At 40.8% G+C, this 26,793-nt stretch overlaps 1 protein-coding gene across 1 annotated transcript in view; it reads right to left on the reverse strand.

Moving 5' to 3' along the window:
- NEK11 (NIMA related kinase 11) overlaps positions 1–26,793 on the reverse strand; it is a 283,096-nt gene that overhangs the window by 214,449 nt on the left and 41,854 nt on the right. Inside the window, 2 exon segments of the mRNA XM_061194684.1 lie at positions 1,008–1,126; positions 14,988–15,153. Coding sequence (XP_061050667.1) covers positions 1,008–1,126; positions 14,988–15,153 — 285 coding nt within the window.

Here is a 26,793-nt window from a genome sequence, read left to right on the forward strand (position 1 = left end):
TTATTTGATATTCTTTTATCATTGTCTCTTAGGATAGTTTGACACCATTCAAAAGATTGTTGTGAGTTGTCAATAAGTCAGTGGCTGTCTGTCTCATCAAGCATGTGTTTCAGAAGATACACGGCAAAGCACAGAATAATCGGATTACTTTTTATGCCATCAGAAAGCACAGATGACACACTTAAGCTATTTGACATTCATGGACAGCCAGGCATTGGTGTCCCCTACAAATTCCCACTTTTGTTCAAGAAGAATGTTATGTTCTGCCCCATCCTAAGTTGAAAGCTAACATGGACCCCTCACAGCATCTACTTTTATTTGTCTATGTATGTTCATCTTTTCAAATGCATTCATATCATGTTATGAGTCTATAAAACATTTAACATCTAAAACATCTTGCTTTTGACCTGTGAAAAAAATAGTAAAAAGTTTTAAAACACATTTTTGAGGCTGAGATTGCAAAGGCAAATTATAAACAACTGAACCATAAGCATACTTTGACCTTCTTTATCAGATATTTAATGTCAAAACTGACTGCTCTGAACACTTATATCTTCTGCCTCAATTCCTTTAGCTCATCTTGGAATGTGAGCACAGCTAGATGTGCACTGACACACTCCAAAATAACCCTGCCGTCTATCTGCAGCATGCTAGGGTATTCACAGCTCAAGCCTGCTGGAAGATGTAATAAATTCATAGCAAGCTAAAGGTATCTGAGAATTGCTTGTGGCTCACAGGATAGGATCAGATATAGAGGAATGTGTTTAATACAAGTTTCTGTCTTGTATTTAAGGCCAGTTTGATTTCTAGAACAACAACAAAAAAGGTAATCAAATAAATCCTCTAATCATTCGACAGTTTCCTATGGAAAAACATATCATAGATGTTTAACTACAGTCATTTACCTTTGGACTTGCTTCCTTTCAATTCTACCTCCCAAATTTCATTTTTCAAGTTCAGATGTGACTGTTAAAAAAACACTGTCCTTCAGTAACAAATGAACATACCTTTCATGCATGTAGTCAACTCCCAGCAACAGCTGGATAAACCATTCTATTATTTGTCTCTCTGGAAAGGTTTTTCCAGCTTCTTTGTATTCCTGAATTTTATAGTCCAGATCTCGGCCCTGAAACAAAATAGCATAATTTTTCGTATTTTCCTTCAGTTAGGAATTTAAAATCAATCTCTCTTAACAAGAGCTGACGCACAGCGGCCATTGTTAATAACAGCACAGTGGGGTCGCACTGGCGCTTGGGAACTATCGCTGCACAGACCCTCTCCTGACCAAACGCTGCCAGCCTCCTGAGCCCTCTTCTCAACCAGGCGTCCACTTTCGCTTATAAAGCCTTGAACAAATGCTAACATATTTCTAACAGCTCAAGGTCACATCCCTAGGATGACCCTCGTCCCCCTTAAAGTGCCTGCTTGAGAAAACTCAAGGCTGCCGAAAGAACTGACTATTCCAGCCATACCTCAAGATGGAGCCCCTGTCCCCTGCTCTCTGGGGAGGGCAGGAGCCCAACTTCAATAAGTGCCAGTTAGCAAACCCAGGTGGTTTCACAGGAACCAACCCCCTTCCCACTTTCTGCAATATGTCAGTCCCCTGACTCTGCTCAGGCCCCCTGCCTGCATTGCCTCCCCTGCCCCCGACTCCCTCCCTCTCCCTTTAATTCACCCAATTACTTTGCACACAGCACAGTGGAGCTCAGCTCTTTCCCCTCCTGTCAGTGGTTACTGAAGAAACTCTGTTTTCAGTGCCTTAACTGTTGTCCGGCTGTGTTTATCTTTGACACCACACAAGAACAAAATCCTTCTAAAGGGCCTTAACTTTTATTACATTACCTAAATTCTACCTAAAAATTGTCTTTATTATATTACATTACATATTTATATGTACTTGCATAAAACTAGGAATAATTCTCCTTATGCTTGGAGTTTTATATAACTATAGAACCCTAACATGTGTACAAATTAAAAACACAGAGCCAATAAAATTCAAATTAGTGAAGTTAATTTAGTATCAAGTGGTGATGTTTTGGTGCTTACATTGTGCATATGGTGCTGGTGCTGGAGTATCGATTCTTTTCAGTTTGTCAAGCCCTGACTCTTGCATCCTGGAGATGGCCTATCTCTCCTCTTATTTAACTACAGCAACTCTCAGGAATACAGCACCTGCTGATTCCTGCAGGGCCCACACACATCATTTAAGCATTAGCAGTCTCTGTCCTACTACTCACTGCTGTTCAGTTAAGGAATAACACTTGGTGCCAAAAACTAATCCAGATCACAAATGACAAACACCTAAAATTGCCTGTCAGTGTCTGATACAAGACTCTTTCTGATTATGCTGATATTAATGTATGTAAACTACCATAGAAATGAAGACACAAAATGTTAAATTCTCTTAGAGAACTGCTATACCTTATCCCTTTTACCTTAAAACACTGAAAAATTAGACAATTCAAAAAGCTTTCCTCTGAAGAAAAGGACGGGTTAACTGCGACTGTGTTTGGTCTTTGGAGGATGCCAACAACAGAGGCCCACATAGAGAAGAGGTACTTGTTCCACCCATAAGGAGCATCAGAGCCAAACATTAAGCTACTCAGACTATTCCTGCCAGAGTCATCATCATTAGATGCAAAGGAAAAGCACTCATCGGCAATGAAACAATCAAAGAAAAATAACTTCTAATTGAACAACATCAGGTCAACTAACTCATGTGTAATGCATTTTTATTTCCCTTCAGTGCAATGTACAAATATTTGCCTAGCATTTTCTCTCCTTCTACACAGGGCATGACGAGTCAAAAGCGGCATATTAAACAACTCGCACCCTCACTCAAACTCGATATCTGGCTGGATTTTCTGGGCCAAGGCGATCAAAGTTTAAGGAATGAATTGAATATTTGACTCCTTGTCAAAAAGACCTGCATTTCCTTCTCATTCTCCAAACATGCCTTTATAGCCTCTCTTTTTAATCCTAGAGTTTATCAAAATTCTGTTGGATCATACAAGTTGTAGTGTCATAATGTTTCTAGAAGTTGCACAGAACATTTTTTGACATCAGATTATTATAGCATCCTGTGAAGTAGACATTGAAAAGTCCTTCAGATGAAAGGTGAGCTGTAAATGTATGTATTTTTCCAAACTCAGATTTCCTTTTCTACCCAAGAGGACTCTAGCAAACCTTTCTCTCACACAAAAAAGAAAAAAATTTTTAATAAAAAAACAAGATCTCCTTTCAATATCCCATTTAGATTCTCAGAATATGATAAAGAAAACTTCAGTGGCAAAAAGATAATTATCTACATGTTGCCATCCCCTTCCTGAATAGCTTGAGATAAGAAGTGACAGAAAGAAAGCCAAGAAAGCAGGAAGGAGGGAGAAAAAGAAGGAAGGAAGGAAGGAAGGAAAAAAGGAAAGGGGGGAAGGAGGGAGGGAGGAAGGAAGGTCGGGAGGGAGGGAGGAAGGAATGTCGGAAGGGAGGAAGGAAGGAAGAGGGAGGGAAGAAAGAAATGAAAAGAAAAAAAAAAAAAGAAGAAAAGCTTGCCTTAAAGAAATATCAATGAAGTTAACAGCTTCAACCCAATGTTTCCTACTTTAGGAAGGTCATACATAAGTACAGTCACCCCTATGAAAATGGCCTTTGTGATGTAATTGTCTGCCTCAGTAATACTGAAATTTGGAGAAATTTGTATGTTCAAATAACATTTCTTTCAGGAATTTGTCTCCAAACCTCAATGTTTCTTTTCATTTCCTACGGTCATTTTAAAACTATATTAGTTAAAGAAATACAAATTCCTACCACATTTGTATCAGCTTCAGTATTGTTTTCCTTGTGAGTGAGCAGAATTACTTTCCCTGTGAGTCGTCTTGCCATAGACAAGCACACTCCCTGGGTGACATTCATTGTTAGTCTGACTATCACCTCCTTATGCTCCCCCCTCAAGTAGTGAGTAGAGGTTGCTTATCTGTTTCCTGCATTGATGTTAAGTGTGTGCACATTTCCTGTGACTAAAGAAATATATACTTAGACTATTGGGGGAAAAAAAAGGAATAGGGCCTTCAATACTAGGCCTCAAAGTGAAATGTCAAAAGAGGGTACACAAACACCCCCTTCTCAGGTAGAACCATAAGAAGAAGAAATGTACTAGTTCTTAGTGTTAAGCAAGGGACATGTTCTATTGACAAGAGGACAGAATGCCAAAAGATCAAATTAATTGGAGAGCTGGGTCTTATCCTCCTCAAGTTACTCCCCCTGCAGTTTTCATTCTGCATGTTTATCTGCAAGAAAAACTATTTGTTTTGTATTTACTTTGTTCTTTAATAAACACTCTAGATTTTCTTAGGATTTAATTAAGGTAGTCAAGTCACTCACAAATTAAGACACAACAAATTTCATATAAAAAAGAAACAATTTTTTGTGAAGCAGTCTGATTTTAATTCAGCAATACGAAAAGCATTTATTTCTTTTGCCAAGCCATCATCAAAGTAAAAATCAAATGTTTTGGATGAAATGTCACACCTTGGTTTAAGAAGTTCTTATTACAATATCTGTAGCCTCATTCTGTTTCCTTGACTTTGAGGAATATTTAATGATGACTTTTATTGCTAAGGTAACTCTAATGAAAAGGGTATTGACTTAAATTTGAACCAATATTAATATTGCCCTAAATCTATACTGCTGACAGAAAATGCTTTCCTTTACTAATATCACCCCTCAAAAGTTGCAATAAAAGCCTTGATGTTAACTTCTAAGGTTTCAAAAATCTGTAACCCAAAATGTGCCATTTGATGGATTAATGGTCTTGCCTCCTTCTGCCATCCAAGTTAGCCAACATCAGATTGACTTTGAAACACCAAGACCTTGAAGAAATGAAGAGCAACTCAAATACAGTGTCTGAACTCCATCTTTAATTGACATTAAAAAGTTTTAAAACCTAAAAGGATTTGATTTTAAAAATTAATCCGTGTTTTTTAAGTCATCAATAGAAGCACTTACATCCAGTTTAAAAGACAGAGGAGAGCCTTCTCAGAGCCTGAATACAGTGAGACTGCAATGTTCAGAGCATACAAAAAGGGCAAAACAATCTCAGGATTTCAGGGCTGGAAGGAGCTTGAAAAATTGTTCTGCCCTACTTCTTCATTTTAAAATGAAAGCGCTGCCCCTGATTAATTCTCTGGGCAGACATCTTAATATGCAGCTCCCTCACACTCTACATCTCCTTTAACTAAGGTTCTGAGACATCCTTCCAGTGGACCTCAAAATTTTGCATATATCAGATACATTCAAGTTGCTTGTTTAAAATGCATATTCCTGGGCTGTATCAACAGAGACTCTGATTCAGTAAATTAGGAGAGGACCAGGGAACCTGTATTTTTAAAAATAAATGTATTTATTTATTTATTTTCTTTTTTGGCTGCGTTGGGTCTTCGTTACTGCGCGCGGGCGTTCTCTAGTTTCCGCGAGCGGGGGCTACTCTTCGTTGCGGTGCGTGGGCTTCTCATTGAGGTGGTTTCTCTTGTTGCGGAGCACGGGCTCTAGGCATGTGGGCTTCAGTAGTTGTGGCACGCGGGCTCAGTAGTTGTGGCACACGGGCTTAGTTGCTCCACGGCATGTGGGATCTTCCTGGACCAGGGCTCAAACCCGTGTCCCCTGAATTGGCAGGCGGATTCTTAACCACTGCGCCACCAGGGAAGCCCGGAATTTGTATTTTTTAACAAGCATCCTAAGTGACTCTGGGACAGGCCATAGACTGCACTTTAAGAATGTGCTGCTAGATAATAACACAAATAGACCAAATACTTAATATCTCACCTATTAATGGAAACATTTTGTCCAATAGTTTGAAAAATTCCAAAGGCAAAAGATGTATTTGAGAAAGTCTGGGTTGAATAAAAATTATTTTATAATATATTTTTAAATTTGTAAATGGAGTTCATAAAAAGTGGGGAAAATGTCAAACCACGTTATGCTCTTAAAAGCAAAATAAGAAGATCCAGTTTCTAAATAGTTACTAAATAATGCCATGTAGTATCGTGACATTTATGTCTTGATAATATAACTGAGCACTCTTGGGTTTAGTTGCTAATTTTCTTTCAAATTCTTTTAGAGTAAGTTTTCTTCCTGATGAGGTAAATGTACATAAATAAGAATAAAGTGGTAGAATTTATTTTTTTTTAAGAAGTGACATGAAATAATGCTTTCACCTATAAATCACTGGACTGTTTTTTTAAAATAAACTATTTGGAGTGGTTTATTCTGATTCTATTTTTGATCACATATTTATACAAAGTCATATATGATAGCTAAAGCCACACTCCAAATGCCAAAAGTTCTACTGGGCTTATGAATTGCTTGATATTAGTGCATTCATACATTTCTCTTAAATGAAACTAGTTTTTTTTTCAATTTTTACATCAACAATTTTAAATAAAACTCAGTGGCCTTATTTTTAAACTTTTTTTTGTGAAAAGCTTAAAATATTTCATAGTTTAAACAAAGAAAGTAAATGGAACAAGTCAAATGATTTTACTTATGGTACTTACAAAGATCATGAACAGATAAGTTTAGGTGTATAAAAACACAAGATACATATTATTTACAGTCTTCTTTAGCTGAATAAAGTCTAGACCCATAGAACTGGCACAGTGAATTCAGGGAGGCCTACATAGCCAGGCAGGAGCTGCCCAGGAAAACCAGAGGGCTCTGATGGGATGCACCTCTCTGAAGATAACTCTAGTTCCCTTAATCAGCAGCAATCCCAGCAATGCAGACCACTGAAGACAGCCCTGATGTGTGGACACCTGGAGCTCACACTGGGAAGGATAATGCTATAGACAATGTTCGTGTCCCCCAAAATGCATATGCTGAAATCCTAACCCCACAGTGTGATGGTATTAAGAGGGGAGGCCTTCGGGAGGTGAACAGATCATAAGGGTAGAGCCCTCATGAATAGGATTAGTGCCTTTATGAAAGAGACCCCAGAGAGTTCCCTCCCAGCTTCTGCCATGTGAGGACACAGCAAGAAGATGGCCATCTACAAACCAGGAATTGGGTTCTCATCAGACACCGAATCTGCCAGAACCTTGATCTTAGACTTCCCAGCCTCCAGAACTGTGAGAAATAAATGTATGTTGTTTATAAGGCACACAGTCCACGGTATTTTGTTACAGCAGCCTGAACGGACTAAGACGGAAGGTCACTAATCAATGCCACAAAGATCAATATACCAGGAGTGTCTCTCATCCATGGCCTCAGACAGAGCTTCAGCAGTGGCTTTAAAGGACAACAAAGGGTTTGTCTCTAACAGTAGACCCAAGACATCCAGCATGAAGTTGTAAGGACCCTCTGAGAACCAGTAAGCCTGGTGGTGCATGTCATTGCCAAATTCACTTGCAAGAGTCTACAGAGACTCACTAGAATTTCAACATTATAAAACTCAACCCACTTACTTGGTTTATTTAAACAATTTGCATAAATGAGAAACATAAGAGGAGATTTAAAATGTTCTTTTTATATTACAAACAGATCCTTAGAAAGTACTTGCTTGAATGTTGCTATTGGACCCATTAGTGTTTAAAATTTTTCCATGTTTCCTCCTTCTGGCATGAATCCTCACACTAAAGGCTGCAAGCCAAAAACTCAGAGGTAAAAATTAGCTTGCCTTCTAGAAAACAACCTGGGGGGAGAGTGAGGTCACACTGCAATAATGAACTATTATAAAGACAGCTTCCATTATTGACAGTCTATTACGTGCAAAGGTCTGATAGTCCCTTTTTTAACTTTATTTTAACTCATAAAGTTAATAAATTAACTTTATTATTTCAAATACCTATAAAAACCTAATAATATACTAGGTGTTGTTTACTCTATCTTAAAATTAGGATAGGGGTCAGAAAAATGAAATAACTTGTTCAAGGAAATGGACCAAGATTTGAACAGAAGTCAGTGTGATGCCAGAGTCCACACACTTTCTACTGTTTCAAACCCTATCTAGTCCCCTATTGATAGAAAATACAATAATTAATTATATTATCATTACATTAAGACATATGTGTGTGTACAAATTGATATACATGTGTTTTTGTGTCTATGTATATGTATGTATTATATAGAGATAGATAAAGATACAGAACATAAGTGAGAATAAGCCAAGGGAAGGAGCAGCTTTCCCATAAAACAGGATGTTCTGGTGGACATGTGCACTGTGAGATGATTACCACAGTCAAGTTGATTGACACATCCAATATCTCACATGGTTCCTGTGTGTGTGTGTGTGTGTGCATGCGTGTGCACGTGTGTGTTGAGAGCACTTGAGATCTACTCTCTTGGCAAATTTGAAGTGTCTAAGTGCAGTATTGTCAACCATGGTCACCATGCTGTACATCAGATTCCCCAGAACCTGTTCATCTTGCAAACGAAAGTGTTAGCTTTATATTTTGCATAATTCACACAGACAGGCTTGATTAGTGTGGCTGTGTTAAAATCTATGTTTAGTTTAGTGCCACCATCTGAAACATGTTTGGTTAACATTGGTGATATGAACAATAAAACAATCCATCTCTATTGATTCATGTCCAGGTAGAAGTAGATAATTTCATGCTTGGGAAGGTAGGCACCATGAACTATTTGGTTGACTCTATTAAATATTAAGGGAGGAATAGGAGCAATCCAAGTAAAAGAAAAATAGGAGCAGCTTTCCCTATACCCCTGTGGTTCTGGTCCTGGTCCTGGATGAAATCCAACATTCCAGCCATGTGATTGTCAGAAAATCGCCTCTGTGGGGTCCCGTTTCCTCATCTACAAAATATAGTTTATAGGTAAGAACCCACTTTTCCTTCAAAAAGGATGGGGGCATGTTTAGAGGACACAGGAGCCAATCTGAAGGAGGCCCACTAGCCGAAGCTGGACCAATTTGAGAAAGAAAATTAATAATGACAGCATTGGGCTATAACCCATAGAATAAAATAAATATCCATGAGTCCATACTGATATAAACAATTGAATAAAGACATCAATGGAGGAGAAGGAACAGTGGAATGGCTCTTTCCAACAGGAGAACCCTAATTAGTAAATGTAGAAAGAATGAGGGAAATATATAATCACCATTAGGCAAATATCACAGTAAAAACTGCTCCAGGCAACTACCACTGAAAAAATGCTAAAATCAGGGCATGAAAGTTTGAGGAGAAACAGGATAGAAGGTTGCTCAGGGAGCCCGGAGAATAAGGCAGGTAATTTTCATGAATAACAGCACCCAGCTGGTGTCCTGAGCAGAAAACCACACCCACCAGCAGAGCCAGCCAGACTCCCCTGTTCTCAGCTGAGCTTCATCTTTGCTCAGTGCTCCATAAACACTGACACGGTTTTCTTCTATGACTATATTTTTCTGTTTCCACACTGGCCATTCTCCCTTTTTTGAAGTTCTCGGCCCTGGCTGCCCATTAGAATCACCTGGAGAGCTTTCAAAAATCCTGATGCCTGGGTCATTCCCCAGACCGATTAAATCAGACTTTCTGAAGGAGGGCCTCAGCCCTCAGGAGTTTTGAAAGCTTTTCAGGTGATTCCAGTGTGCAGCCAAGGTTAAGCACTACAAATATATTGATATAATTTTTATTTAGCTATGTTAATATCACAGTGCAGGAAACAGACAAGTCCAACCTTCCCTGCTTTCTGACAAGGTGCTTTCAACATATATGACAGATAGAAGGATCCAAAATTTTACCATCAGCATTTGACAGAAATAAGGTGAGAGGCAGCTGGAAGCAAGTGGTAAAGAATTCGTCAAAAGAAAAGAAATTTCCTGAGTACTAACTTCTTTGTGGCTCATTACATGGGTTCATGATGCGATGCAAAAATGAATCAGAAAAAGATCAATCCCACACGCTGAGAGTCTGATCTGAGATGGATGATACTATGTATAATGTGCTGTGTGTCACCGAGTTGAAATGCGATGAGAGTCGGGGATCGGGTGAGGAGTGATTTCCAGCCAGGAGATTATAGGAATCTTTGTAGAGTGGGTGACATTTCAGCGGGCCTGGGAGGATGGGTGGGAACTGAAAACATGGGGCCAGGAGGAAGGACATTCTGAAAGGGCACAGATGAAGAGGTGGGAAACTGTGGAGGAGGTACAGGGGACAGCAAGTTGCCCCATTTCTCTGGCTGGAGGAGAATGGAAGGCACCAATACCTGAAACATTCTGTCACTTTGGTAGTTTGGGTACTATTCCCCATCAAAGATTTGGTTAGATCTTGACAGGAAGTTGTGAGAATTGGGTAATTTGCTTTTTACACTCATAATCTGATGTGATGTGTCCAAAGGGTTGGGTGGTGGACATAGCGGCCTCGTGAATGCATTTATATGTGTGTATTTCAATCTTGCAAGGCCCCAAATTAAATTACAGAAGAGGAAACTTGGGGATTAAAAAACCCAGCTATTTCAATGGTGATAACATTTTTCTGTGAGGTGCAAGTCTGGCCATCTGCCATTTGCAATATTATTATTTTACCTCAATAAGAAGAGGATAATGCCAGATTTGTGTGAGTTAAGCTCATGAAGATGAGAAATATCTCGGTTAGCAAGGAGAACTAGTGACCCCCACACGTCATTCCTCAGGGAAGCGCGTCCTGACAGCTCAGCAGGTGGAACAGGGAAGCCCAGCAGCTGCTCCCCAGCCAGCGGCCGTCACCATGGCAACGCCCCGGGATGGGAGGAGCAACTCAGCCCGTGGAAACCGTCAGCATTTAAAAAGTAATGCATATACAGCGGAGAAAAGACAGCTTCTTCAATTAGTGGTGCTGGGAAAACTGGACAGGTACATGTAAAAATATTAAATTAGAACACTCCCTAACACCATACACAAAAATAAACTCAAAATGGATTAAAGACCTAAATGTAAGGCCAGACACTATCAAACTCTTAGAGGAAAACATAGGCAGAACAGTCTATGACATAAATCACAGCAAGATCCTTTTATGACCCAGCTCCTAGAGAAATGGAAATAAAAACAAAAATAAACAAATGGGACCTAATGAAACTTAAAAGCTTTTGCACAGCAAAGGAAACCATGAACACGATGAAAAGACAACCCTCAGAATGGGAGAAAATATTTGCAAATGAAGCAACTGACAAAGGATTAATCTCCAAAATTTACAAGCAGCTCATGCAGCTCAATATCAGAAAAACAAACAACCCAATCCAAAAATGGGCAGAAGACCTAAATAGACATTTCTCCAAAGAAGATATACAGATTGCCAACAAACACATGAAAGAATGCTCAACATCATTAATCATTAGAGAAATGCAAATCAAAACTACAATGAGATGTCATCTCACACCAGTCAGAATGGCCATCATCAAAAAATCTAGAAACAATAAATGCTGGAGAGGGTGTGGAGAAAAGGGAACACTCTTGCACTGTTGGTGGGAATGTAAATTGATACAGCCACTATGGAGAACAGTATGGAGGTTCCTTAAAAAACTAAAAAAAGATCTACCATACGACCCAGCTGTCCCACTACTGGGCATATACCCTGAGAAAACCATAATTCAAAAAGAGTCATGTACCACAATGTTCATTGCAGCTCTATTTACAATAGCCAGGACATGGAATCAACCTCAGTGTCCATCATCAGATGAATGGATAAAGAAGATGTGGTACATATATACAATGGAATATTACTCAGCCATAAAAAGAAATGAAATTGAGTTATTTGTAGTGAGGTGGATGGAGTTAGAGTCTGTCATAGAGAGTGAAGTAAGTCAGAAAGAGAAAAACAAATACCGTACGCTAACACATATATATGGAATCTAAGGGGGGGGAAAAAAAAGGTCATGAAGAACCTAGTGGTAAGACGGGAATAAAGACACAGACCTACTAGAGAATGGACTTGAGGATATGGGGAGGGGGAAGGGTAAGCTGGGACAAAGTGAGAGAGTGGCATGGATATATATACACTACCAAACGTAAAATAGCTAGCTAGTGGGAAGCAGCCGCATAACACAGGGAGATCAGCTCAGTGCTTTGTGACCACCTAGCGGGGTGGGATAGGGAGGGTGGGAGGGAGGGAGATGCAAGAGGGAAGAGATATGGGAACATATGTATATGTATAACTGATTCACTTTGTTATAAAGCAGAAACTAACACACCATTGTAAAGCAATTATACTCCAATAAAGATGTTTAAAAAAAAAAAGTAATGCAATTGATCCTGGATTGGATCCTGCACGAGAAAAAGACATTCTTATAGAAATGTCCTTTCTAAAGACATAACTGGGACAAATGGGCTCAATTTGAGTGTGAATTGTGTATTAGATGTGTGGTTCTCAAACTGCAGTGTGATTCAGCCTCACCTGGTGGGTTTGTCAAAACACAGATAGCCAGATCCCACCCCCAGAATTTCTAATTCACTGTGGCTGTGGTGGAAGCTAACAATCTGTATCTCTAAGTAAAGATCCCAAATGATGCTGATGCTGCTGGTCTCGGATCACACACTGAGAACCACTGGATTACGTACCAGCATTGCATCGATGTTAATTTCCTGATTTTGATCTTCGTACTGTAGTTATGTTAAGGAAATGTCCTTGGCCTTAGAAAACACTCACAGGAGGATTTAGGACAAAGGGGCATCATTTCTGCAACTTACTCTCAAGTGGTTCAGGAAAAAATAGATAGATAGATAGATAGATAGATAGAAAGAATAAATAGAATAATAAAGCAAATGTGAAAAAATAACAATTGGTAAATCTGGGCAAAGTGTATATGGGAGTTCACTGTGTTCTGTAACTTTTCTAGTAGATTAAAATTACATGAAAATTAATAATCAAAAATTAATATAAGGAGAAAAAGTTATAGCTTATCATCTAGCTCTGTTCAATATCATAGCCGCCAGCTACACATGGTTATTTACATTTAAAGTAATTAAAATTAAATAAAGTTTAACATCCAGCTCGTCAACCATACTAGCCATATTTCATCAGGTGCTAAAGGGTCATATGTGACTAGCAACTACCATATTGGACATCACAAATATAGAGTATTACCATCATCACACAAAGTTCCACTGGACAGTCCTCACTACAGTGAAAAATATTTTAAGATCGTGAGAGTCTCTTTGGAAAATTCAGTGTGCCGAGAGCAGCAGTGGAGGTAGCAGTAATAGGCATGAGCAATAGGAGTCAGTTGCTTCCCACATAAGATAGTTTATTAACTGAATGGGGCAAAAAGAAGAAAATGATTAAATTATAGCTGATGGATCATAGGGTAGCTATATTTGTAAATCCCTGGGTTTTGCATAGATCAGTGACATAATTGCCGGAGCAGCTGTTCTTACCAATGGACCTCATCATTTTACTGATTTTCTTAACAATCTGTTGGATGAAGGAGAAATAAGCACCCAAATGTCCTGGTTCTTTTTCTTTTCTTCCCCCCCTTCTCCTTCAAGCAGAGGAGGGGCAAGACTGAATGGGGAAACTCCCAGCAAGGCTGTGCCAGGGAGACTGTCTTGAAGGGGAACAGCCAAGACCTGGATGATATCAAATTTTCAGATATTCTAACTTTGCTACTGGTTTCATTTTGGATGACACATCAGCTACCATGTAAAGCACAGCGAGGCTGGTTTTTGTTGCTATCTTTACTCCTTCCGATTTGCTTCTCCTCCTTCCTCTTCTTTTCCGCACCTCAGACACCCAGCACCCTCTGACCCAAACAGGCCTGCCTCCCCCTCTAAAGAGCATATTCTTTCTTCCCAGCATCATTTCTCTTGGGCCCCAGCAACACCCAGGTGATGAACTGAATACATTCTAAACTATGAATAGAACCAGATTCTCCCAAGATACATTTGGCTAACACTAGCTCTCAGAATGTTCTGGGAGATAGTGTCTGAGCAAGGTCATGTTTGGATATTCTCCTTCTGACCCAACCCCTGTAACTCCCCTCTCCCTAGCCTCTCAGGAGTGACCGCCCAGACCCACATATGCTGCACCTTGTCAGCCCCAAGCCCCCTCCACCCGGCACCTTTCTCAGCAGCTTCATGTTCACTTGGGCTCAGTAAAATGCACAGCTATTATCACTTGGGGAGAACATGGAATGGCAGGGAAAACTGCAAATACCTGAAGCCATAAATCACAAATCAGTTAATATGAAGGATTTTCATGGGGGAAATGAGCCATATTCCCATTTCCAAGTGTCCACTGGGAAAAATGAACCACGGAGCTAGAACCCAGGACTCAGGAGGTGTCCCTCTGCTCTGTCCAGGCCTCTGTTACGGCATTTAAATGTCCATCTAATAATCGAACCGTTGTCGGAGGCTTGGGGAATGCACCCCCCCACACACACACACACCAAAAAAAAATATGCTGGATCGTTTTTCTGCAGCAATTCCTCCTTAAAATACATTCACTCTGAGTTTTCCAAGAAAGAGAAACCCTTCATCAGAAACAAGTTTGTCAATTACATAGAGATGATCACTCTTAGCAGCAAGACACAACATCCCAGGTATTTATAGTTCACCTTGTGGTTGGCTAATTAAACTTCTGAGATGTCTCTTTACAGACAGCTTTTTACTATGAAATATGTATATATATATCTTTTTAATTTACTTATTTTATTTATCTTTGGCTGCATTGGGTCTTCGTTGCTGCGTGCGGGCTTTCTCTAGTTGCGGCGAGTGGGGGCTACTCTTGGTTGCGGTGCGCGGGCTTCTCATTGCTGTGGCTTCTCTTGTTGCGGAGCACAGGCTCTAGGTGCGCAGGCTTCAGTAGTTGTGGCACGCGGGCTCAGTAGTTGTGGCTCGTGGGCTCTAGAGCACAGGCTCAGTAGTTGTGGTGCACGGGCTTAGTTGCTCCACGGCATGTGGGATCTTCCCGGACCAGGGCTCGAATCCATGTCCCCTGCATTGGCAGGCGGATTCTTAACCACTGCACCACCAGGGAAGCCTTATGAAATATATTTTTATTAAGGTTTCAAAAAGAGAAGGAGAGTCTCACCTCACAGTACTCTGTGATAATGCAGAAACTATCTTGCTCCACAAAGCTCTCGTGGAACTTGACAATGGCTGGGTGGTCCAGCTTGGAAAGGAGCTGGGCCTCCAAAGTGGCCTGCACAATCTCATTTGGATTGAGTTCTCCAATAGAGATTTCCTTCAGGACCTTTCTGCAGCCAAAAAAAAAATTTTTTTTAATACATTTAGAACTAAAAAACACATTTAATAGATATGAACAGTGGTGCAGGACCATCTAATTAATTCCCAGGCTGTGACCTACTCAGATGTCTGCTATCACCAGTGACTCCTGGGCACCCTGGGTCTGCCTCTGTCCTGGCAGCGCCCTCCACACCTGTGGCCCTAGTTTGGTCACACGGGGCAGAGACAGGGCTAATCTTGAGTGGCGTGGCTGAAGCGGCTCTTCCTCAGCCTCTAGGTGTCTCTGTTTCTCCTTGCCTCTCTCAGGCATCTCTGTTTCTGTCTTTTTCTGTCTCTTTGTGTGTTTTCTGTCTCTACTTATCTGTTTTCCTGTTTCTGTCTGCTTTTCTATTTCTCTCACTATTCCTATCTTGGTATCTCTCTGTCTCTGTCTCTCTCTCAATATATATATATATATATGTGTGTGTGTGTATATGTGTGTGTGAATATAATATAATTATAAAATCTGTCACTCTGTCTCTCTGCATCTGTCTTATTCTCTTTTTGACTCTCTCTTTTCCTCTCTGACTCTCTCTCTGCCTCTGCATGTGTGTATAAATACACATGCTTCTCTCTGTCTCTCAGCTCTAAAATTTTCCAAATCTATCAACTTAATATCAGCAGGATCAATATCTACTTGTTTTCTTTTTAAAACTATCCTTGGCATATCATACTTTATTGCTACCAGCATTTAGGAGACGAAAAAAATCTAAAAACATTGACAGAGGTATTCAAGCATGTATAAATGGAACAAGAGCTCATTACATCTCCAAATTATTAATTTAAAAATTGTGATAACTAATGAGGAGTGGACCAAAACATTATCTCTTCCCATCTACAGAAAGAAACAGACTGATGACCAAACCAATTACAGTGCCACGGTGTAAACAGATTGCCGGGAGAAGCACTTTAGAGCACCAATTATGTATGCAGACAGATTCCACTGATTATAAATGAGCCTTAGCTGTTCATTAAGTTCTGCAGGACCTGTACTAGAAGACATTTTGCAGTAATGTTATTTAAGAGTAACTACCTATGCATATTAATGAAAATGTATTTATAGTAGAAGCTCTCTTAATTAAAGGCCCTTTAACCAAATCCTAGATTAACCAGAGCTCTGCAGTCCTTTCTAACAGATGCCAATGGCCACCTTTGTGTTGGGGACGCGGTGGCCAGCAGGTGCTCTCTGGACCACCTTCCAGTTGAGGTGTTTACCCAAGTCATAGCATCTATTCCCAAACTTGTTTATGCCACTCGTGCCCAGTATTGTAAATCTGTGACTTAAATATGACAAACTGATGAAGGGTGAGTGAGTGTTGTCTCTGCTAGGAAAACTAAGTCAAATGCTTACCACAAAGCTTAATAATGACAAGTTGCAAAAAAAAAAAAAAAAATGCTGTTAAAGAAGTAATTGATAAGACAGTTCTAAAACGTTGGTTTATAACTGTAAAACTCTAGCATTCTGAACTGAGATTGCTAAATCCTCATTCTACTTTAAAGAAGGTAGACTTGGAAAACTTAATCAACTTAACATGGGTAAGTTTATGCAAAAAAGATGACGCGACCTCTCATCAGAGGACATCAGATGTTGGCTGCACAACAAAAATGAGAGAAAATGTACAACGATATGTTTTAAGTTGATGTAAACATTTTAGTTATGTCATTTCATTTTAAAATTGTTCCCTTATGTAACCAAGGACCAGCCCCAATAACACTGGACAGGGGCCATCACATTGGTTCTGTTAGGTCTTGAACACACTACCAGGCCCCTACTTGATAATGGAGTGGATTCTGGAGAAATTCTTGCTTGGTAACGTGTTCTACAGAGAGACTGTTCTAGCAAGAATTTGGTTAAAAATGACCTCATGTTATTAAGAGTGGCGTCTCAAACTGGTATAATAAAGGAGCTTGAAATGACAGACGCGGCTGTTTTCCTGTAACTTCTAAAAATGACAAAGCTGCAAGCCAAATGACATCTTCATGGTACTTTTCCAGTACTTTCTGCGCCCCAGCCAACGTGCAGTTGTAAAAGTCACAGTGGTTAATTTATATAGCATGGCGATATAAAGTCTCACACAAACTTGCAATATTCTCTTGCTGTGAAGGAACAAATGCTATCGAAAGCTTTAAGATACTTATTTTTTCTTGCAAACATCAACTATTGTGCAACAGGGCATGGGATTTTACGTATAGTTACCTGAGCCCCATCTGGCAGCCTGATGATAAGACATAAAATCTCATTTGCCCACAGCTTAGCAGACGAAGGTAGGGCTATCAAGACAGGTGATATCTAATATAATCACCTCTGGCAGATGCGGAGATATTCCACCTTCCTTACCTAAAACTGATAGAGGAAACTCCAATTGCGTGTCACATAATGTGAGAGCCTTATCAGCCGAGCAGAGCGCAGAAACTGACCAAGTCAAGGAAGCTTGTACCTGGCTCAGTGACACTCAGCCTGTCACCCTCTCCTAAGTAACAGGACAGATATTTATTTTATCAGAACTTCAGCTGTTCAGGAGAAACTTTTTAGCAGCTGCAAAAACAGGCACCCCTTCAGACTCACTCATTTTGCAAACTTTCTGTTCTCTTTCCCAAATGGCATGTTTCTTTCTAGAATCAGTAGTGAACTGACAAACTTTGGAGAGTGACTGGAAATTTGGGATAACTATAGCTAATTTCATTCCCTTCAAATTGGCCCACCTTCCATACAAATGGGGCAGATGATATCTTTGAGAAGTTCAGGGTTATTTTCCCCAAATTTCCCTGTAGTCTTTCACATTATTTCCCATTGAACAAGCAGCACAGGCTGCCTCAGGAAAAAGATGACATCACAAACTACAGAGAATATGAGTCAAATCCCTGGCTTTTGACTTTCCAAAGGAGAGACCAAGGCCAAAGAGAAAAGATCTGAAGGAGCACCTGACCAGTGGCGTGAGTGTCCTCCCTGCCCGATGTGAGAGAGACCCTCAGGACCAGATGGAGGGGAGGCAAGAACATTAGGCACTGCTGAGCCCTTGAAAATAGTTCATGTCCCGCAGGCCATGTCCTGGGGGACAAAACTCCCAGATGGGAAGAAGAGCCCCAGAGCAGAAGCCCTGCTATATTTCCAAAGCAGGAACCTCACATTTCCTTGTGTCCAGCAAGGGGTAGGAGTGAAAGAAAGGTCTTCAAGGGGCAAGTAAACCAAGGGGCCTAAGAGTTCTGGAATCTCAGTGAGGAGTGCTGTGTGTGTAGTGGTGTAATGGGCTCTGAGAATTTGTCACCCCTGCCCTTGGGTCTCCTGAGGAAGACAGAAAGTAAACAGATCAGTGTGCATAAATGTGTGTATATGACTATGCTTGTATTTTCTAAGACTTCAAATCGAGCTGGGTGCTACAAAGTTAGGGTAAGTGGTGTCTGAGGCCCTCCTGATTTAAGCTGCCATGACTCTCTAATTTGATCAGCAGCTACTGCACCCACTGAGGGCAAATCCACAGGAAACAGATTTTAACTGCAGCTTAAATAAGACAGTAATATTTTTTGCTTTTTAAAAAATTCAATATTCACCTGTTTAACAGATTATTAAATCTGCTCAGGACTTCCAAGGTAAGAATTTTCATCCATCTAGCAAGGCTGCAATTATTTTAACTAATCCTTTATTAAATGGTCAGCTCTCATTTTTTTTCTAATTTACAAGGAAATACAGTTTTATTACAGAAAAAGTTGAAAACAAAACATAATCCACAATCCACTACAGAGATCATCAGCAGTAACAATTTTGTGTACTTCCTTCACATCTTTTTGCTACACATATTTTTAACACTAGAGGCCAGTTTAGACGATTTGCCTGCTATTTTCACGAGACAGTATCATAGCAGAAATCTGTCATTTGTGGCTGCCCAGTGTCTTTAGACAGCCTCCCTACATTGTAGTAGACCCTTGGGCTGTGGGTCCTGCCTTCTCTAGATAAAAACAGACAGACAACAATTGCTCCATCTCCCACCTGCCTTGAGTTGGGGTGCCAGTGTGGGACCTAGGTTCTGCCAGTCAGCTGGACCAAGCCGGGACCTTGCCTTGGGTGTGAGCTGTGTGGAGGGACAGGGCAGGCACAGGACCTCCCTTCGCTAATACAGGTGTCCTAAGAAAGAGCGTGGGCCTGGGGGCAGTGGCAGTGGGCCAATTCCAGGCTGACATTCCTGGAAATTTAGCCTCCCCTGTCCCGCAGCCTCCCGCAGCTGTGAGAGCCATCTGTGTTCAGAATAAATCCCCTTCTGCCTCAACCGTGCAGAGGGCGGCTACTCATATCTGCGTCTAGAGCCCTGACGCACGCGATTATGCATCACAGAAGCACCGTGAGATGTTCCCATGAAGCACTCACTTTGGGATAATGAAAACTGAACCTCCAAAAATTTGACTCATTTAGGTTAATTTTTATTCATTTATTTGAGTCTTAAAACTTAGGATCTTCTGAGGGATTTAGGGCCTTTTATGGGTAGAAGTATCATGAGAGTGGAAAAACATCCTTTTAAAAGTTACTTAATCCTCTTTAATATGACATAGAACTTTAAAACGTAAAGGGACGTGAAAAAATGGCAGAGTGATATTTGTTCCAAAAAGTGGCACATTAATAAAAGATGGGAAAGCCGGGAACTAAAGGCACCTAAAGGAGTAGCTGAAAAAACATTGTAGGTGTTAGTGGAGAGTATACTACAGATGGAATTTTATTTCAGGTGTTTTTCCTTCTTTCAGCAATTCAGAAACATTTTTAATGTCTGTGGCCAGAGAAAAAGATAATATTATTTTATGGATCATCATATGCCATAATCTATGAGCTGCCTTTGTTTTTTTGTTTGTTTGTTTTTTAATTTTATTTATTTATTTATTTATTTATTTTTGGCTGCGTTAGGTCTTCGTTTCTGTGCGAGGGCTTTCTCTAGTTGCCGCGAGCGGGGGCCACTCTTCATTGCGGTGCGCGGGCCTCTCACTATCGCGGCCTCTCTTGTTGCGGAGCACAGGCTCCAGACGCGCAGGCTCAGTAGTTGTGGCTCACGGGCCTAGTTGCTCCGCGGCATGTGGGATCTTCCCAGACCAGGGCTCAAACCCGTGTCCCCTGCGTTGGCAGGCAGATTCTCAACCACTGCGCCACCAGGGAAGCCCTGCCTTTGTTTTTAACAATTAAATCCCTGATCCCACCTTGTTTCAGGGCACAAACTCTGACTCATCTGGTCTTTTCCTCTCCACCCCTGATCACAGGCATGTTGCCGTTTTTGGACACAGACGGAGCTCAGATGACATCACCATACAGTGCAGGGACAGCAAGCCTCAGGTGCCCATGGCAGACACCAGCAACTAAGGAGCAAAATCCTTCTGCTGAGCCTGACTTCAGACTCCACACAAGGTGCCAGGCAGCCACTGGCAAATACCTTCACATCGAAAGTTCCACATTTCTGTTATTTCACAATCTATTGACTGCCTTCGGTATGCCAAACACAGTGTCATGTTCTGGGGATAGAAAGATGAAAAAGATAAAACTCCTGCCCTCCAAGAAAGCTCAGTCTCATGGGGAAGGCCAACAAGTACAAAAATAGTTGAACAACTTCACTATAAATGCAATAATAGAGCTGGGGATGGGGTGAGGACCCCTAACTCTCCTTTGAGAAGAGGAAAAAATGCAAGATCTATAGACTAGAGCTCCAGGACATTCACTTTTGCACACGGAAACTACTTTGTAGTAAGCTGAATTGCCTTCTCCCCAGGTGGATTCCAAGTAGCAAAAGAAATGAATTTATCATTCTTTACAATTTGCCCTGTATAAACCAATAGCCAGTAGAGGGACAGCTATATTTGCATTACCTGAATAGGCTACGAAAGTTAATAAGCAGGTGACTTTTCAAAAAAAGAAATCTGCTTGAGAATTTCAATATCTATATATCCTTCTTTAGAGTAACTCATGCACAGACACACACACAACCACAGTATACATTATGGAATGAAGAATGAAAATGTTACAGGGAGGGGTATTTCTTAAAATATCTAAAAACCTGGCAGGTTCACAAAACACTCCTTCCTTCCTTCCACCCCCTGCATCCCCCCCCGCCCCGGCCATTTATCTATCCCAATTTTTAATCAGAAAAAAGCATTTGAGCTATATATAACTACATTTTAAAAGATAATGTATCGAGCCATGCTCTGCTCTAGAGGACTCTCTTAGTTTGGGGTCCCCAGGAAGCAAACCCTGAGACAGGATTTGAGGCAGGTAATCAATTTGGGCAGTAAGAAGAGGGGTAGGAAAGTGAGGTGAAGGGAGGGGAGCCATTCAAGGGCCTGTTATCAAGCCAGTTACCACTTTGGGCAACTGGGGCTTAACTGTGGAGGAACCCTAGGGGCAGGCATAGAACACACCTCTGGGCTCCTCTGCCCGAGGGGCGGGGACCGACTCCCTCATCCACTGACTCAGGCTGCTCCTGGGAGTATCAACTCCCCCGCTCTCCACCCCAGTGGAGCACAGAGGCCCTGACAGCCAGGGAGGCCTCAGGCAGAACTGCCCCTGCCGCAGGTGGAGGCTGGGTCCATGTACAGGAAATGCTAATTGGCCAGGGGACATGGGTGGAGCCCCAACACCGTCTGCCACAGGGATGAAAATAAAGGCAACTTTTCTCCACTTTAAATTCTGCTCTATTTTACCTTTACTCCTGATGATAGCTAGGATATAGTGATTCTGAGACACAGTGTCTGTAACACTGAATAATGAAACTGCAAATCAGTTATAACCTATAGATAAATTCCATCTCCTATGCTTCTCGAGACTTCGTTTACAAACACAGTAGCAGCATATGGGAGTATTATGTACAGATAATAAGCAAAAATAACTAATAATAATAATACAGATAAAAAATGAAGAACAAAGAACAGTAGAAGTATTTCAGACATTTTTGTTTGGCAAATATGCTATTCCTGGCTCCTGTTTAGATTACATTTTCATTTGTGGTAACAAGTTCCATGCAGTGTTTCAATGCTGGTACCATAACAAATTAGGCAAGTTGCCTTTTATTTTTAAGGAACAGAAAAGAGTAAACAGAAATTTCAGGAGTAGGAGTTTTGAAGGTAAATATTACCTGAATAAAAAGTATCTAATAATCATGTGAATTCGATGACTCTTCCCATCTGTATAAACTTAAAAAACAGAAATGGCTTGAACACACGTCTCAAGGCTGGAAACGGCGCTGGCGCTCAGTGGAGGTTCTCCGCAGGGAATCTCTGGTGTCAGTGCAAGAACAGAACTGGCTTGAGGACGGACCCCAACCAGCCCTTTCCCAGTGGGGCTCCCTGGAGGTGACAGAGAAGAAACAAAGTGTCTAACTGCTCTGCTGTGCAAAGCTCTCCTCCCAGGGCTTGACAGAGACTCCACAGCCGAGCCCAGGAATCCATGAGTGAGTGTGAATGGGTCGGGGGTTGGGGGGGAGGGTAACAGAGGGCAGCCTGGGTATCTGTGCCCTCACGGCCAGGCAGCCATCTCCTCCCTGTGTCTAAGTCACAGCCTCTACCAAAGCTGCTGGGACTGTCTCCTGAGAGCTCCCTGAGAACAAACTGCCCTTCCCTCTCCTTTCAGCCAAAAAAATGAGTGGGTTCCCTTCACGGTGAGCAGCTTCCTGGAGCTCCTTTCCACAGCCTTGGAAAGTTCTCTTTACCGCCAGGGATGTAACGGAGCCAACTCTAGTTCCCCTGAGAACCAGTGAGGGCTCTTCCCCCTGCCCTCCTTCTCCCACACACCTCCAGACAAGTGGTCAGGCAGTTCTGTCTTTCTTGTTTATACAGATGAGCACAGTCATTAAATATTGTGGCTTAATTATTTTAAGAGACGGTGGCTGTCTCCCCCTCTCCCCAGCCCCTGGGGTGAATCATAACTGATCTAAGCCCACCATGTAATCCTAGTCCCCTTGCCAGTGATCAGTCTAGACATGTGGTGTAATTCTGGCCTGGGAGATGTAGGGAGGTCTCATGATGGTTTTCTAGGAAAGATGCTCCTCATTGATAAAAAAGAGAAGCATAGGAGGAGAGTCCCTTCCTCCGTCTCTGCAATGCTATCATTCACCTGTGACTCCTTTGACCTCGGCAGCCAGCTGGCGTCCTGAAGGAACTGTCCTGAGACGACAGGCTGGGTGACAGGAAGGCACCAAGGCCCCTGACGACTTCATCACAGGGATCTGCTCTCCCTCTGGACTTTTTGTTAGGGAGATGAGTCTTTCTTATTGTTTAAGCCATCTTGGTGGCCAAAGATATCCTGATAGCAACACTTTGCTACAAGAAGAAAGAGGAGGCTTTTAAAGAAGATATTAGAAGCAGAGGTGGAGGATGTGGTGAACACTCCACACAGTTGTACGTGCTTCAGGCTGTGAAAACCCAAAGGAAGGGAGTTAGGTTTAGCTGTGCAGTACGTAAAGATTAGAACAGAGATAAGCCCCTTGAGAACAGGGGCTAAGTCTTATTTCCTTAGAAAGTGCTAAGTCTCCTATTTTAAACTGGAAAAGATAACTTGGTTCTTTTCTACTTGGACATTGATACGAATCTTCAAAAAATTATGACAAAGTAAACTACAATGAACTATACAAAAATGGATGTATAGTGAGAAAAAACTATTTGAATAAAGGACTAGAAATTATTTGTTGTTAGTGAATCTGGAAACTAAGATAACATGGGATTTCTTTAAATAATTTGGAAACAATTTTATTCGTTGATTCAAAATTCTCATGTGTCAAAAATTTTAGCAGTTATCAAAAAGTATCAGGATTCAGAAAGATTAAAATTCCACCGCTGTTCCCTTCCTTCCCTTGGGTAGAGATATTAGAGTTGTGATAGCAAACATGAGGTTTCTAAAATGAGGGGCAACGAGGAAAAGAGGGAAGTAAAGGGCACAGATAATACAGCAATCAAAAATAAGGTAAAATATACAAATAAAAAAATAAAATACTTCCCACCCCTTCTCCCTCCTCCAGTCAGTAACTCTTCTTGCCTGTTCACTTGATACCGGCCCCCGTACGCCAACTGTTGTAGTGTACTATTGTACTTTTCAAGTACTGTACTGTAAGATTAAAAATGTTTTCTTTAAAAAAAAAATACTGGATGAAAATGACCAAGAAAAAAAGAATTTCTAAAATATTTGGTCTCTCTCCTCTCCTGCTCCCCCCCAATTAAGAAAACATACTTTAATAAATAATAAATATACGTTTTTCTATAATTCTCTGGAGATAGAAAAAATTGCTAATATAAGGAATTACTTTGTTTTACATAGTCTGAAGCCTCAAACTTAAGAAATTAAGGATGATGTCATTAGGTGTTAGAGGCACAAGGTTGATCGTTATAGTTTTTAGAAGGTAAAACAAAGTTCCAAGAACTGGAGGTGATATTTATTCACATGGCGGCATTGTGAGACGCCTCCATCCAAGAGAAGTCTCTCTTGACCCCTCAGGGGTAGGACAGGGGCCCCTCCTTCAGGCTCCCATTGCCCCCTGTGACGTCTATTCACATAGGAGGTCCCGTACTGGCCTGCAGGCCCCCAGAGCCAGCTCACAGTTCATTCACTGTGGGATTCCCAGCACCTGGCAGTATGTCTGAATGGAACCAAGCTTGCACACTCATCATCGTTCAAAATTCAGCTCATTCATTACCTTCACCATAGGAACTCTGACAATTATGTCTTTTCATATTTATTTCTTGGTCTCCATCCCCAGACTGAGAACAATTACATTTTGTTCCTTTCTGTATCGTTGGTGTCTAGCACAAGTCTTAGCACATAGTGGATGCACCATCAACATTTACTGACTATTACATGATCAAAATTAACACCCCACCAAGCACTGTTGTACAGGTGGTGAGAGACACAATCCCTATGTGTGATTCTTCCCCTTATGGAAGCACATCAGCCTACATGCTGGGCATCCATCAGAAAATGAAAGTTTATAAAAACTGCTTCCTAACATCCTTGCTGGAATGGCCCTTATCCGGAAGTGACTTATCCATGGGAGCTGACAGTAACACTTACATAGGCAGAGAAATATGGCAAAAAGATATTTCATCCTGGAAAATGATTCTGCTCAGAGGTTTCCTAACATCTCAGAGATGATAACTCCCACTGGATGACCTGGCCCAAGAGAAGCACAAAGCTGCCCAGTTTCTGATCCTGTCCCCTCGCTCAACCTCTTTCCCAATCTTGGGATGGATTTTATGTATTTATAGAATTTTAAAGCTAGACAAGACCCTCAAGAGTAGATCCATCAAAGCAGCCCAACCTATTAAGGTCCTGAGGATTGAGTAATTTTTTTTGGCTGTCATTTTAAAAAAATTTTTATTGGAGTATAGCTGATTTACAATGTTGTGTTAGTTTCAGTTGTACAGTAAAGTGAATCAGTTATACCTATACATCTATCCACTCTTTTTTAGATTCTTTTCCCATATAGGTCATTACAGAGTATTGAGCAGAGTTCCCTGTGCTAGACAGTAGGTCCTTATTAGCTACCTAATTTATATATAGTAGTGTGTACATGTCAATCTCAATCTCCCAATATATCCCTCCCCCACTTACCCCCTGTAACCATAGGTTTGTATTCTACATCTGTAACTCTATTTCTGTTTTGTAGATAACTTCATTTGTACCATTTTTTTTAGATTCCACATATAAACGATATCATATGGTATTTGTCTTTCTCTGACTTACTTCACTCAGTATGACAATCTCTAGGTCCATCCATGTTGCTGCAAATGGCATTGTATCATTCTCTTTTATGGCTGAGTAATATTCCACTGTATATATGTACCACATCTCCTTATCCACTCCTCTGTCGATGGACATTTGGATTGCTTCCATGTCTTAGCTATTGTAAATACTGCTGCAATGAACATTGGGGTGCATGTTTCGAATTATGGTTTTCTCCGGATATATGCCCAAGAGTGGGATTGCCAGATCTATGGTAGTTCTATATTTAGTTTTTTAAGGAACCTCCCTACTGTTCTCCATAATGATTGAACCAATTTACATTCTCACCAACAGTGTAGGAGGGTTCCCTTTTCTCCACACCCTTTCCAGCATTTATTGTTTATAGATTTTTTTTGATGATGGCCATTCTGACCAGTGTGAGGTGATACCTCATTGTAGTTTTGATTTGCATTTCTCTAATAATTAGTGATGTTGAGCATCTTTTCATGTGCTTTCTGGCCATCTGTATGTCTTCTTTGGTGAAATGTCTATTTAGATCTTCCACCCATTTTTTGATTGGGTTGTTTGTTTTTTTGATATTGAGATAGCTGCATGAGCTGTTTGAATATTTTTGAGATCAATCCCGTGTTGGTCGCTTTGTTTGCAAATATTTCCTCTCATTCTGTAGGGTGTCTTTTCATTTTGTTTATGGTTTCCTTTGCTGTGCAAAAGCTTTTAAGTTTAATTAGGCCCCATTTGTTTATTTTTGTTTTTATTTTCATTACTCTAAGAGGTGGATCAAAAAATATATTGCTGCGATTTATGTCAGAGAGTGTCCTGCCTATGTTTTCTTCTAAGAGTTTTATAGTGTCCAGGACTGACTAATGTATCCAAGGTCATAGAGAAATTACAGCAGAGCCGCCATTCACCTCTTGAAGGA

This window comes from Eubalaena glacialis, chromosome 6, assembly GCF_028564815.1.
Source record: "Eubalaena glacialis isolate mEubGla1 chromosome 6, mEubGla1.1.hap2.+ XY, whole genome shotgun sequence".
In the NCBI taxonomy this organism is placed as follows: Eukaryota; Metazoa; Chordata; class Mammalia; order Artiodactyla; family Balaenidae; genus Eubalaena; species Eubalaena glacialis.